Source organism: Callorhinchus milii, unplaced genomic scaffold, assembly GCF_018977255.1.
Source record: "Callorhinchus milii isolate IMCB2004 unplaced genomic scaffold, IMCB_Cmil_1.0 Scaffold8, whole genome shotgun sequence".
Taxonomy (NCBI): Eukaryota; Metazoa; Chordata; class Chondrichthyes; order Chimaeriformes; family Callorhinchidae; genus Callorhinchus; species Callorhinchus milii.
Window position 1 is genome coordinate 21,469,945 of NW_024704749.1, and position 14,447 is coordinate 21,484,391.

Here is a 14,447-nt window from a genome sequence, read left to right on the forward strand (position 1 = left end):
GCAAATACAAGTGACACAGTGTCCCCAAAACAGTGGGGGATTGAAAATGTGGATTAAGTACTGAATGTGTGGTAAGAAGCTGGTGTGGCTGTAAAATACCTGATTGCTTTAAAGTTGCTGCCGCAAGAATGGGTGATTTGCTGCCATTTGTGAGACACAACCAGTGGAGACCAAACTCAGTCCATTCCCTTCCTTCTGGTCAATTCCATGTTAACACACACACACACCCACACTTAGCCTCAGAGTTTTAAAAGTACTGGAACAATGTGCAATAAAATTGCTGTGTAAATCACAAAGTACAACATCACAAGCACAACAAATCTCCCAAACATCACACAGTATAACAAATCGCCTCAGGACACTGGGATCACAGAAACACTCAGTTTATCAGGCAGCACTGTAGTTCCATCCATTATATTAATGTGGCACTGACGGCATATTTCAAGGATATAGAATATTAATATTAATAATCCTTTGATACAGCAGTTATAATATAATAATTCTTTGCAATTGATATAATGCCTTATCAAGATCTTCGGTGTTTGTTTTTCCGTTTAAAAAGTATAGTGACTATTTATTTGTAAGTGAACGCAGCAGCCAACGGCCAATTTAGCTCGCTGCTAACTGATACTCTTCCAAAACCGCTTTGCCTCCCTCCCATCCTCTCTCCACACTTCAAAAACCTCCTTGAAAATGTATCTTTCAACCGTGAGTTTGGTCAACATCTTCACATCTCGCTCTTTTCACTGCTCATCACTTTAGAAACTTTTCTGTGTGTCGAAAGCAATGTGTAAATGCAAGTTATTATTGCTACAGTAATTACCCAGGTGAGTGCAGGACACTTCAGCAGTGAACTAGCATGTATCTCGTCTCAAACAATTAACAGGTGTGTTTGTCACACACAGGCAATACCTAACTTCAGAAATGTCACTGGAAAAATTGTATATTAAAATATTTTTAAAATATTTTTAAAATATTTTTAAAATAATTTAAAAATAATTTTTGAACTGTTTTTAAAAATAATTTAAAAATAATATTTAAATTGTTCAAATAATTGGAGTTGGAGTACAGATCAGCCATGATCTAATACAACGGCGGAACAAGCTCAAGGGGCTGAATAGCCCCTACTCCTGTTCCTACGTATTTAAGACTCAAACCTCCTGGAATTTGGGTTAGGAATTTAATTGATGCTCTAACAGGATTTGCCTGCTGAGTGGGTTTATCTATCGCTTGTGATGTTCCAGATATAATAATAATCCTTGCATTTGATACAGCATCTCATCATGTGAAGCTCTTTGAGAATGTGTATTTGTTGGCAAAATGCAGCAGCCAATTGCGCACAGCAGTGTCCCACAAACAGTGAGTGTCCGATTCTATTTGGGGGATTTTTTGGCCAAACACTGGGGAATAGTGCCATGGGATCTTTAATGTCCACCTGACCAGGCAAATGGGACCTCGGTTTAACGTCTCATCCAAAGGATGACTCCTCCGACAATGCAATCCCTTCCCCGAGCATTTACGGTGATTTTACACATAAGCTGAGTATTTAATAAATTGTGTTATAACAGCACAGATTCCAGTGCAAAAAGACAAGTCCCCAAAGGGCTCAAGCCAGCAGTGCTGAACAAGGCTGCAGTCTGAGCTGGCTCAGGTCCGGGCCAGGCAGAGGGCAGCAGATTTACTCTTCAATAAACGTCCTCTTCCCTATCGACGCGGTGAGTAAAAGGAGACAGATGGAGCTTATTAGAGGAACCTGATCAGTGGCCAGGCCTGGGGAAGATAAAGAAAGCTGGCCTTTCCGCTGACATGGAAATTCAGAGCTACTTTTTCCGCTCAATTTAGTAACAAGGAGACAAATTTGAACTCGGATAAATGGATGCAAGTCAATTTCTGCCAGTCCCTGGTAATGTGAGAGGCGATCAATAGGCAGTGCAGGAGATGGCTGGACAGGGTCTGGTGTCATGTGCCGAGCCCCACTCCCACCCGCTACTGAGGGGAACCTGAGCTCAACAAACAGACACACACACACACTGACAGGAAGCTGATAATCGAAGGGAATTGTGTTACAAAGATAATGACTGACTGAACACTATTGTAGTGGTTCTTCCACTGGCCTAACAATTTGTCCCTCAATTTGCTCCGTTTCTGAAACTCGGGGTGCGAGGGTGATGAAATAACACCACCTAGCCTTTAAAACTGTGGTCATAAAAATAGTTTCGAAGATGACACAGGATTATGAGAAAAGAATCTTAAATGGCATCTTAATTGGAANTTTTTTTAAGAACTGCGGAAAATCATCTTCCAAAATGAAGACTTAAAATAAGATTTTTTTCCCCCACCTTCTTACATTTTAAGATAACGTGGGTTTACACCCTAAGACTAAGTGGGATTTGGGGTTACAAGGGGATCTAATGCAATGGAAAGGCTCAAAATTCCAAAGGAATTTGAGAGGATAAATAATACTTCTCTCTCTTAGTGCGTGAATTGAGCAACAACTCAATAAAATTAATTCAAGATTATTACTAAAAGTGTAATGGAGGACGTTGGATTTTTTTTAACCTAACTAAGATTATTAGGATGTGGAACGCATTTCCTGCAACTGGCCTTTGAAGCCAAGTCAATCATGACATTTCAAAGGGAATTGGATAAATATTTGAAGGCTGAAACTATTAAAGAGTTTGGGAACAAGCAGGGGAATGGGGTTAGAGTAGAGAGCTCCAGTGTGGTGGGAGCGAGCACCAGAAGATCAAATAGCTTCCTTCTAGCCCAATATTGCTAGAATTTTATCAGCGTGTGGATTCCATTTTAAGGAAGTCACACCCTTCAAGAGAGTTCCTCAATGAATAAGCTTCAGATACTCTCGCATTGAACTCCAAAAGACACAGCTTGCATTTCTCAATGACATGCGGATTATAACCTTGGGTTATCACACCACCACTAGTTTATACTCTGTACTTTATCAATAAACGGATATAGTTGAAACCCATGATGATGATATTCGCTACTGTAATTGTCCACCCATTACTCCCAAACCGTTGGGTCAATACAGTGAGATGATAGCACTGATGCACAAAAGCTTTTTGGAGTGTTAATGGTATTTGGCCATTTATAACATAAAAATAGCTAACCTTGTTATATATTTAGCAAGTGCTTTTTTCCCTTCTCCGTGCTCAGGGGATGACTGACAACCTATTGACAAATTTATTGCAACTCGAACTAGCACCTTCCACACTGGGTGGCCTCCCAGCCTATCTGCCGGGTTATCCTAGCTCTGTGTTACTGTAAGATCCTAACATTTGGGATACAAATCCAGGAACAATGGGGAATTTGGAGTCCTGTAGCATAGAGGTTAGAGCACTTGCCTCACAAGTAAGAGGACCCGGGTTCGATTCCCGGGCAGGTCGAAACCTTAGGCAAGTTTTCTCACTCCACTCGCCTCTGTTTGCCTAGCAGTAAGTAGGAACCTGGTTGTTAGTCAATTCAGATTGCTCTCCGGGGGTCATAATCCCTCAATCCACAACCATTTATGTCACCCACAAAATGTACAGTCAATTGAGTTTACGGTACATTCGGTGAAGCACTTTGAGATGTCGCAACAACGTGATGAGGTGCTACATCAAGTGCAAGGATTATTATTATTATATATAATAATGTTTGGCAAAAAATAATAATAGACTACAAGGTTAATCTTATGGGGAAAACTTGGGAGTGTAACCTGGTTACACAAGTGCCTTTTATTCATGCGTGAAGCTTGGCAGCCAGTGTCCACAGGCTATAAATGTATATACAGGGTGATCAAACAGTCGTGATACCATTACAATGTCTAATACGTCTTAAAGAATAATGTTTTTTTTAAGGTAATAGGGTAGATATCATAACTTTTGGTCACCCTGTGTACGTGTGTGTATATACATATTTATATATAGCCAGTGGACACTGGAATTGAAATAAAGCAATAAGTAAATAAATAACTGATCTGGCCAGAGATTTCAGCTGTAACCTGTAGGTCACCTGTAACGAGCAAGAATGTGCAGAGGAATAGCGATTGCATTTCAGCACTGGGACAGGGGAAAGCACCGGCCCGCTCACTGCTCTCCGCTTCAGCTTCATATAATAATAATAATCCTTGCATTTGATAAAGCACCTTATCACGTCGTCGAGACATCTCTAAGCGCTTCACACCATAAACTGTAAAGTGGATTGACTGTATATTTTGTGGGTGAAACACGGCAGCCAGTTTGCACACAGCAGCGTTCCGCAAAAGCCATTGAGACGTCTCAACGACATGATAAGGAGCTGTATCAAATGCAAGGATTATTATTATTATCATAATTATTATTATTGGGCACATTCTCCCCCCGCCCTCACCCCTGCCCGCTCCAGTCTCGGTACCAAATGAAGCCTCTGGATTGCAGGATTCGTCGCTCGGGTTAGGGCGGAGGGTTTGAGCTCCTCCAAAAAATTCAAGAACAGCAAAGAACATCCAAGGGTCTCCCCTTAGAGAGAGAGAAAAAACACCATCAATAATAAATAGGGGCGATGTGTAGAGCAAGTGTACTGTGCTTTACCAGCTGGAAAATGGGTCGAATCCATTTCGGAGCACATCACATCCTCACCAGCAGGAGCCAATGGGAATGAATTAGTTCAGGAGGACCCGGGCTAGTTACATGCACGAGAGCATCCAGCACTACTCATTCAGACCCCATCGCGCATACACGGTCACTGCGCTGTACAGTAAATCTTGTGAAGCCTGCCCCAAACAGCAAGCTGCTATATCATATTATATCATATATTATTATATTATTATTATATTATATCATCAGATGCAAAGCTTATTCATTATTAACTATTATTATTTTTTTATCATCAATTATAAATAAAAAAGGATACAATTTGGTCAATCAGCTCACGACTGTTTGTGCGCAATTATCTGCCACGTGGCGCCCACAAAATATGCAGTCAATTCGCTTTGCAATACATTCTGTGAAGGGCTTTGAGACGTTTCAACGGCATTGATAAGGCGCTATATCGAATGCAAGGATTATTATTATAAAGTGCTCAGTACGTGCAGAGGAACGTGCAGCGGAATAGCGAGTGCATTTCAACGTGGGGACAGTGAGAATGAAGAAAGGCCCCGTGTGCGACACAGAGCAGAAACGAACGGTACAACAACAACAACCAACACCTGCATTTTCGCAGCACCCCTCACCCAGGATAGCGTCCCAGAGCGCTTGACAGTGGCGGAGCACGACAGTGCCGAGCATGGCCATGTTTAAACGGGAGGGAAAGAGGATTCGAAGATATTACGATCATCTAAAAAACCGACTAATGGGTTCTGCAGGCTAGATGGTTGTCTCCTGTTCCTGTTCACTGACGTCTCTCTCTCTCTCTCTCTCTCTCACACCAAAGATTGATCCAAGGAAGGCAGCAGATGGCATCTCAATTCAATAAGTCCAATGATCCCAAGAGATCAACGGCATTATTCAGCATAAGCAGATTGCAGAATGATTGTCTGATATTAATAGGAATGTAGAGGGGCTCAGGTGCATGATTTGAATATCCGGGAGGCGGGCTCCATAAAGAGCAACAATCTGTTCCTACAAAGTAATTCAGGGTCTCGAGGGGGTGTGGGAGGGCTTCACTGTGCAGCGCTCACTGCAACAAGGGAGATATTACGGCCACGCACTGATCTCCTGGCATCACACTCAAGCCAACACAAGACCGCAGTCATTAGCAGGATGCCTTTGCTGCCATGTCCTGCGCAGGGCCGGGAAGCAGCCAGGATCGATGTGAGAGAATCAAGAATGTTGCCCGGAGTTCGGGCTGACAAGTGTACGGACTCTCAGCTCTGCTTTCTCTCCATCTCTCTCTCGCCCTCCATTTCCCCCCCCCCCTCTCTGGTTTTGGCTTTATTATTGTCTCCCCTCGCCCGCTCCCGGCTGTGGTCGCTGCTTCCAAGATCCCCAGCTTCTCTCACTCACTTTTTCCATTCAGTTGGAGAGGCATTCAAAGCTGCATTCAATTTCACAATGCAGGGCATGTGTGTGTGTGCGTGCGCGTGGGGAGGAGAAGATATAATAATAATAATGATAAATCCTTGTACTTGATACAGTACCTTTCATGGTCAGCAGGATGTCTCACAGCGCTTTACAGGATTTCTTGTGAAGTGGAGTGACTGTGTATTTTATAGGCGAATGCGGGAGCCCAGAATTTTAAAAAAAATTGACATTTTATTTTTTTTGAGCGGGGGGTGGTTGGTGGGTGGGGGTAAAATTGTTGGCTGGGACACTGAGTAGTGATGAAAAGCGCTATATCAAATGCAAGGATTATTATTATTATTATTATAGTGCCATGGGCTCTTTAACATCCTCTTGAACAGGCCGAGAGTTTAACTTCTCATCTGAAACACACCAACTCCCAACAATGCAGCACGTCCCCAGCGCTGCACTGGAGCGATAGCCTGGACTATGCGAGTTCAAGTCCCCGACGTGGGGCTGACTTGAATCCGCACGTTCAGCCTTCTGATTCAGAGGCGAGAGGCACTGAAGTCAGTGCCATCAATAACTGGATAATGTTACTGGGGAACTGTCTGGAGTAGCTCTTGTATCATCGTTCCTGGGGCTGCTTCACCACAAGTGGCTGTTGAAGTTAAGACTTAATAGCATCTCAGAGGGAATTGGATACATCTGTGAAGACAAATAATACAACTCGCCCTCCCCGCCAGCCTGCCTCTCCTCTTTCTCTCTGAAGGAATCTGAAAAGGGATGATTTTTGTATTTGCGGTGTCTTGGCTGGGCAGGATTTGCAACTTCAGCAGATGAATTGGCTGCTGCATTTCGCTTACAAAATACACAGTCACTCCACTTTACAGCGTATCCTGTGAAGAGCTTTGAGACGTCTCGAAGACGTGATAAGGCCCTGTATCAAATGCGAGGATTATTATTGTTATAATAGCTCCCATAGAGCACTAGCTGCACATTCATTATAATAATAATAATATATAATAATCTTGTATTTGATGTAACGCCTTATCATGTGTGTTCCCTGTGCCAGCCCAAGGCCTCAAGAGACAGCACTAAACACATCCACATTACTCAACGCTGTGCAAGTACTGAGGCTCCCGGCCAGGCATGTGTTTGCAGAGAAATAAATCAGACTCCGTCGCTCACCCTCTCTCTTTCTCTCCGCCTACTTTGTTCCAGATGTAAATGCAACATGCACGCAAACAGCTGCAGCTACAAGGAAGGCAGCCTGATGTGCGAGTGTGAGCACAACACGACTGGGCAGGACTGCGGCAAATGCAAGAAGAATTACCGGGCCAAGTCGTGGCGTCCTGGGAGCTACCACCCCTACCCGATCGGCACACCCAACAGCTGTATGTAACGACACGCACTCACACTGAGCAGTGCTTGCTCAGCCGGGGTCTGGACCCCGTCACCGTGCTTCACCCTCTGACAGGGAAGGTGGGGGTGGAAGGGAAGGGGAAGATCTTGAGATGGGCCTTAGATGTTTGCTAGGTCAGGGTATTAAGGCATATGGGGCAAGGGCGGGTAATTGGAGTTGAGGTACAGATCAGTCATGATCTTATAGAATGGCAGAGCAGGCTCGAGGGACTGATTGGCCTCCTCCTGTTTCTATGCTTATTGAGAGCTCCCGGGAACAGGGTTTGTGTTTGCCAGTCCTGGAGTATCAATCCCACCCCCCACCGCCTCCTCCCACCAGGGGAACATGACTCATTTCCCCGTCTCCCAAGAGCACAAGAAACAATGACAAATGACATTGGTACAGCAGCTTCCACGTCGAGAGGACGTCCCAAGGCGCTTAAGGGATTTGGACCCAAGCTGGAGGTTGGGATCAGGAGGGGGGGAGGCAGGGAGGGTAGGGAGAGGAGTGTGCCTGAAGTCACGGTCAAAGAGGAGGATCTTGAGACGGGCCTTGAAGGAGACTGAAATCCCTGGAAGTCTATTCGAGGCCAAGAATATCGTGAAATACAGGGTGGGGTCTCCATTAAGTGAACTCTTAACTGGTGCCAACCATCACTGGCTGGACATGGCTAACCTCCATTTCCCATTCCCTTTCAGGTGCAGCCGTTAGTTCCGCCTATGGCAGTAAGTACAATGGGGAAAGTCGTCTGCCTGCCCCCCTTCTCTCTCTCTCTCTCCCCCCACCCTTTCTCTCATCACCATTTATTTTAAAACCTTCTTTTACAAGCTCACATCTGGGTTTTCCCACCGTTGGTTGGTTGGTTGGTTGGTTGGTTTGTTTGCATGCACGTGATTTATTTGTGACAATTAAACCCGGTCTGACATTTTTCCATAGTTTGCACAGGGGGAGGGGGACTAGTTGGACAGCTCTTTCAAAGAGCCGGCACAGGCACAATGGGCCGAATGGTCTCCTGCTGTGATTCTATAATACACATGTTTAGTAAAAGCAGTCAGTTATCAGAGCCACTCGAGTGAGAGATAGAGAGAGATTAGAGATAGATAGAGACATGAGAGAGATAGACAGAGAGAGTTAGATAGGGAGAGAGTTAGATAGGGAGAGAGGTTCTAGCAGCCATGTTGCTGGCTGATCCAGAACATCAGAGCACCGGAGAATGTCTTGGAATAGTCGTCCATTTCAGTTTGTTCCTACTTGTCCTCAGCCCACCTTTCTCCCTCAGCCGGAAAGCAAGCGTCCGGGTGGGAAAAGAAATGATACAAAATGCATTGGTTGGTCAGTCTCAATCTAAGGTAGCTACAGTGGTAATAGATCTAAATGGGAGTATAGGAGAAATCTGATTACATAGAGGGTGGTGATGATTATGGAGCTCATTTGCCGATAGCTGTGGTTGAAGCAAAAGGTATCAATGTATTTAAGAGAAACCTCGATACCTACTGTACATGGGGGGGAAAGAGGGGAGAGAAAGCAGCAGTAAACTCAGTGTGTCACCAGGAAGGTTGGTCCAGGCCTGGTAACCTGACTCGCTCCTGTGAATCTTGTTTCCTTAAGGTGCAATATATAATGTTTGGGATTCACACACAACACAGTATATAAAATAAAAACAGTAGTCGCTGGGAACACTCAGCAGGTCAGGCAGCATCGATGGAGAAAGGAAAGGCCCTTTGAGTTCTGACGAAGGGTCGTACAACCGAAACGTTGAGTCACTTTCCTTTCTCCATAGATGCTGCCTGACCTGCTGAGTGTTCCCAGCGACTTCTGTTTTTGTTTCTGATTTCTAGCATCTGCGGGAGTTTGCATTTTACAGTATATAAAATAACTTGTAGCAGCAGCAGAGATGTGACGAGCCAAATATCTGTGACGAAAATGTGTTTCTGTACAGGGAACAAACTATGGATTTGAAATCCCTGTTACTGTACAAGTGTAATTGTCAGACTGTACGTCAGTAGGAGAGATGCTGATCTGAGCAGGCAGATGCACAGCTTAAAGACTTGCTCTGTTTTGTACGCATGCAGCTGTTCAAAAGTCCCAAGCAGCAATCCCACCCCCAGTCGTCTCCTCACAGAAGCCACAGAAAGCACCAGGTAACGTAACGACAACTTGCATTTACATAGGAGTCCTGTAGCTTAGTGGTTAGAGCACTTGCCTCGCAAGCGAGAGGACCCGGGTTCAATTTCCGGTCGGGATGAAACGTTGGGCAAGTTTCCTTACTCCACACGCCTCTGTTTACCCAGCAGTAAATAGGAACCCGGTTGTTAGTCAATTGGCGGATCGCTTTTCCAGGGGGTAATTGTTGCTTCCAAAAATAAAATAAATAATAAGAATCATTTGATCACTCAATGCACGACAGTTTGTGGGACACTCCTGTGTGCAATTGGCTACCACATTTCGCCTACAAAATACACAGTCAATTCACTTTACAATATATTCTGTGAAACTCTTTGAGATGTCTCAACAACATGATAAGGTGCTATATCAAATGCAAGGATCATCATTATTATTATGATTATTATATAGCCCTCACGCAGTGTAGAGTCCCAGAGCGTTCAGAGCTCTCTATCACACTGTCATAACCAAACATACAGGAACAGAGGCAGGGCTCGTGTTTCTACATTGACATTTTTTTTTGATTGATCAGCTGGGTATCTGACACGTGCGGAAATCCATCACCGTGCTTAAGAGTATCCAAACCCAACTGAGAATTTGATGCATCCCTCCACATGGAAATGGTGGGGTGGAGGTGGGGGGGGAAGGAAGAGGTGGCCGTAAGCATGGTCAAAAAGGAAGGTCTTCAGGCGGGACTTGGAAAAGGGGAGAGAGGGGGCAAGGCGGAGTGACTGAGCGAGAGTGTTCCAGAGTTTCGGGGCGTAGTGGCTGAATGCGCGACCTCGGACGGTGGAGTGGAGGGCACGAGGGACGAGAAGGAGGCCAGTGTCGGTCGAGCAGAGGCGCCGGGTGGTGGAATGCGGAGTGAGGATCCACTTTAACTAAAGATCTTGCAATAAAACAGAGCCATCTGCTCACATCCTCATCATAGTCTGGAGTCCTGCCAGATTTCCTGCCCTGTGTTGAATAGAGGGAGAGATTCCCATTCAGCTAAAGCTCTGTCTCTACGTGAAGTAAATGTCGACGGCTGCCCCACAGTCAGTCACCCATTACCCTTGCCACAAACTGCCACCAAACGAAGGGCAGCACGGCTGGCTAGCAGAGGCTCTCGCACTCACATACTTCACGCAGTGGATGTTTCTGGAATTCAAGTCAAAAAGAGTTCGTACAAGCAGGAGCCCTGGCAACCAGCCACCCCCACCCCTCCCATCCCATCAGCCACACTTCCACTTCATTGCAATTACGTGCTAATTTTTAGACTGCTGGCAGGTCCAGGGATAGGGTCAGCTCCTGCCTGACCTGTTCAGCACATGTTAAGCCCCACTGTCACAGACTAACCAACCCTGGCAAATAGTACCATCAACAACAACTTGCATTTATGTAGCGCCCCTTCATGCAGGGTAGCGTCACAGAGCGCTTGAGTCTGGTGACCATCTCTAGAGATCCTGTAACTTGAACTCTGTGCATATTCATTCTGCATTAATTAAACAGTGAATACATAATTTAGATTTCATAGTAAGATGCTCCTTGCTTCCTCTTAAGAGTTTGTCTGCAGCTGTTCAGCGCGAGAGAGAGAAAGAGAGAGTGTCTGAAGTCTCCAGTCCCCCCGAGGGCTGCACAGACTCGGGATTTGTGTGAAAGTCAAGAAATATAAATACAATAAATATAAGAGAAGGGAAAACAGAGCCTGTTTATTCGAGTCTAGAATCTAAACAATTGGAATCTGTAAGAACATTTTTTTCTGTGTAAAAAAAAGGTTGATTTAAATGTTTCCAGGGGCTGATTTTTTTCCCTGAACTTGAATGTCCCCCTTCCTGCCCAATTATTGATGTCTCTACTTCGCTAATGTCTTGCAGCTAACTGGGAGATACCACAAGTGATTCAGACATCCACACACATACACTCACACAACAACAACAACTTGCACTAACACAGAGCCCTGCATGAGGATAGCGTCTCAGATCACTTAACAGTGGCGGAGCCTGACTCCGAGCCGGGGTGGGGGACGGTGGCCGTAAGCATGGTCGAAGGGGAAGGTCTTCAGGCGGAACTTGAAAAAGGGGAGAGAGGGGGCAAGGTGAAGGGATTGAGGGAGAGTGTTCCAGAGTTTTGGGGGGTAATGGCTGAAAGCGCGACCTCCGATGGCGGGGCGGAGAGTGCGGGGGATGAGTAGGAGCCGGTGCCAGTCGAGCGGAGGTGCCGGGTGGTCGATTGGGGAGTGAGGAGGACAGAGAGGTAGGGAGGTGCCAGAGAGTGAATGGATTTGAACACGAGTGTGAGAGGATCTTGAAGTCGATCCGTTGGGTGATGGGGAGCCAGTGGAACCTGGGCCAGAACTGAATGAGATGTGGGGACGGAGTTTGCTTCGGGTCAGTACGTGGGCGGCAGAGTTTTGAATGAGCTGGATCTTGTGAATGGTGGAGCTGGTGAGACCGGTGAGAAGTGCGTTGGAGTAATTCAAACGCATTCACGCGGGTTTCAGCTGCATTTGGGGAAAGGTATGGATGGAGGCGGGCAATGTGGCGGAGATGGAAGAAGGCACACACACACACACGCAGACACAGACAGCAGGTCCCAGTGTTAAAATTTACAAATACACCTCACAGACTGACCTAGAGATCTCCCACGCAGGGTAACAATGCACACAAAACAATCTGAACTACAATATAGTGAGAAAAAGTCTGATTCCAGTTCAGCTATGCAGTTGTTTCTGTCAGTTTATGAAAATGATTCAAGTCTTATTCAACACGAGAAAGAGAGAGAGAGAGAGAGCGAGAGAGAGAGAAGAGGGCAGATGAATTGTATTAACGCTGTTCCAAGGCTATAAACAAAAGCATATTGTCGAGTTTTTAGCCGTCAACCTCCCTTTCAAAGACGTCGGGCTCAAATCTCCCTTTGACGTCTCCCAGACTACTGCCCTTTAACACCTTGTAATTGCAAACCGCGACAGCTTGTTAATGGAACATTAATTCCCTTCCCACCTTAATGTCATTTTACGGGTCATTTGGTCATTTACCGACATGTTACACAGCGCTGTAAGAGACAGGGAAGATTGCAATTGGACAAATTCATAATTGCATCTTTGCTGCAAAATACACAAATGTCTTTGTTTAAATGACTGTATATATAAACAAATCTGCATTGAAATTGACGGTTTCCTCTTACCTTACCTTACACAAGAACCAGCCTCGAAACCAGAGCGAAAAGCGAAGGGTGAGTGCGTAACAGGCACAACATGTGGGTGGTGGTGGGGGGGAGCGTGGTGGGGGGAGAGAGAATGGGGGGGGGAGAGATGGGGTGGGGAGAGATGATGGGGTGGGGAGAGATGGTGGGGTGGGGGGAGATGGAGTGACAAAGAGAGGGGGGACAGAGAGATGGGGAGAGTGGGGGAAGGGAGAGAGGAGGGGTGTAAAGATCTTGAACCACCTGTGAAATGAAGCCACTTTAAATTGGTTTTAGATCTATTGATCCCCATTTAGATGTCATTGGAAATGATTCAATCGCTGTCAAATGCGAACTGGTTACCTGTAATTAGGAATCATTCACTGAGCGTCTATCTGTCTGCATCTCTCTCTCTCCCGTGACAAAGTTCCCAAAAATCTGGCTAACAGCGGGAAAAAGATCAATATTAATGAGGTCTGACTGACCCATGCTCTTTATACAACTATAACAGCATTTCCTTGCATTTGAATTCCAGACCCATATTATAATACTCAGCATCTTGTCACTTATTAGCTACGGGCTCGGACTTGGTGCACTGCAACACATAGCTCTGATTGAAACAAAAAGCAGCAATGTGTTTTAAGAAAAACCTTGCGAGCAGAAGTATAGTGCAAGGGAATATAGCGCTTTAGGAAAGGGGTAATGATAATACGAATAATAACAATAATCCTTGTATTTGATACAGCGCCTTATCATATCGTAGAGACGTCTCAAAGCGCTTCACAGAATATACTGTACAGTAGATCGACCGTGTATTTTGAGACGTCTCAATTAAGTGATAAGGTGCTATGTCAAATGCATGTATTATTATGATGAATAATTCTATGTACTTGCTGCTTAGAGGGTTTTGCTCCTGTGGCTGGGTTACCGCAGTGCTATTAGCAAGACAAACCTGTTCAAGATCTTCCCTGTGGTGTTAGTGGCATGTAACACCTAATGTAACTATTGCAGTACGTTACCTTACGTGAAGGACTCTATATAAACGTATGTCAACAACAGCAACAACTTGCATTTGTATAACGTCCTTCACACCTGACGGTGTCTCGGAGCGCTTAATATTGTGTTATAAGATGCAGTACAATATATTTCCTGCAACTTTAGTTAACAATATGATCCACAAAGTGCAACAGCTTCCAGTCAAAATGTTTCTCAAACTTTCTGCTCGAGATTGTTGACAACTCAATGTTTTATTATAAGGGAAACCGGGCCCGCTACTTGATCGCAAAGTGAAGAAGGGTAAGTTAGTTGCGCTAGTTACTGACATAGATTTGTGGTTAGAATAGTTAGTAACCAACACTGTCCTGCAGTACGCATTATTGCTTTAACCCGTTGTATTCAGCATTAGCGTAAATTAATAATTACAACCGGTTACTAGTTACAAACCTCCAGCTAGTTATAGCTCTAGTCACCGGTAGCAACAGATTGTGATATGAATCACTTGAATAGTAATAGTTACTCTTCCGTGAGTATATGTTTAGCACTAATAACTGCGATAACAGTGTGTGTGTGTGGATGGGGTAAAGGTGTGTGTGGATGAGGTAAAGGTGTGAGTGGATGGGGTAAAGATGTGTGTGGATGGGGTAAGGATGTGTGTGGATGGGGTAAAGATGTGTGTGTGGATGGCGTAAGGATGTGTGTGGATGGGGTAAAGATGTGTGTGTGGATGGGGTAAGGGTGTG

At 45.0% G+C, this 14,447-nt stretch overlaps 1 protein-coding gene across 3 annotated transcripts in view; it reads left to right on the plus strand.

The window, feature by feature from the left end:
- The window catches only part of ntng2a (netrin g2a), a 36,963-nt gene that overhangs the window by 11,894 nt on the left and 10,622 nt on the right, over positions 1-14,447 (plus strand). For 2 of the 3 annotated variants that reach the window (XM_042337817.1, XM_042337818.1), the window contains exons 3-7: positions 7,203-7,375; positions 8,082-8,108; positions 9,456-9,524; positions 12,727-12,759; positions 13,966-14,004. In XM_042337817.1, the coding sequence (XP_042193751.1) occupies positions 7,203-7,375; positions 8,082-8,108; positions 9,456-9,524; positions 12,727-12,759; positions 13,966-14,004 (341 nt within the window). The remainder of the gene's footprint in view (positions 1-7,202; positions 7,376-8,081; positions 8,109-9,455; positions 9,525-12,726; positions 12,760-13,965; positions 14,005-14,447) is intronic. The other variant, XM_042337819.1, reaches the window with a different exon arrangement.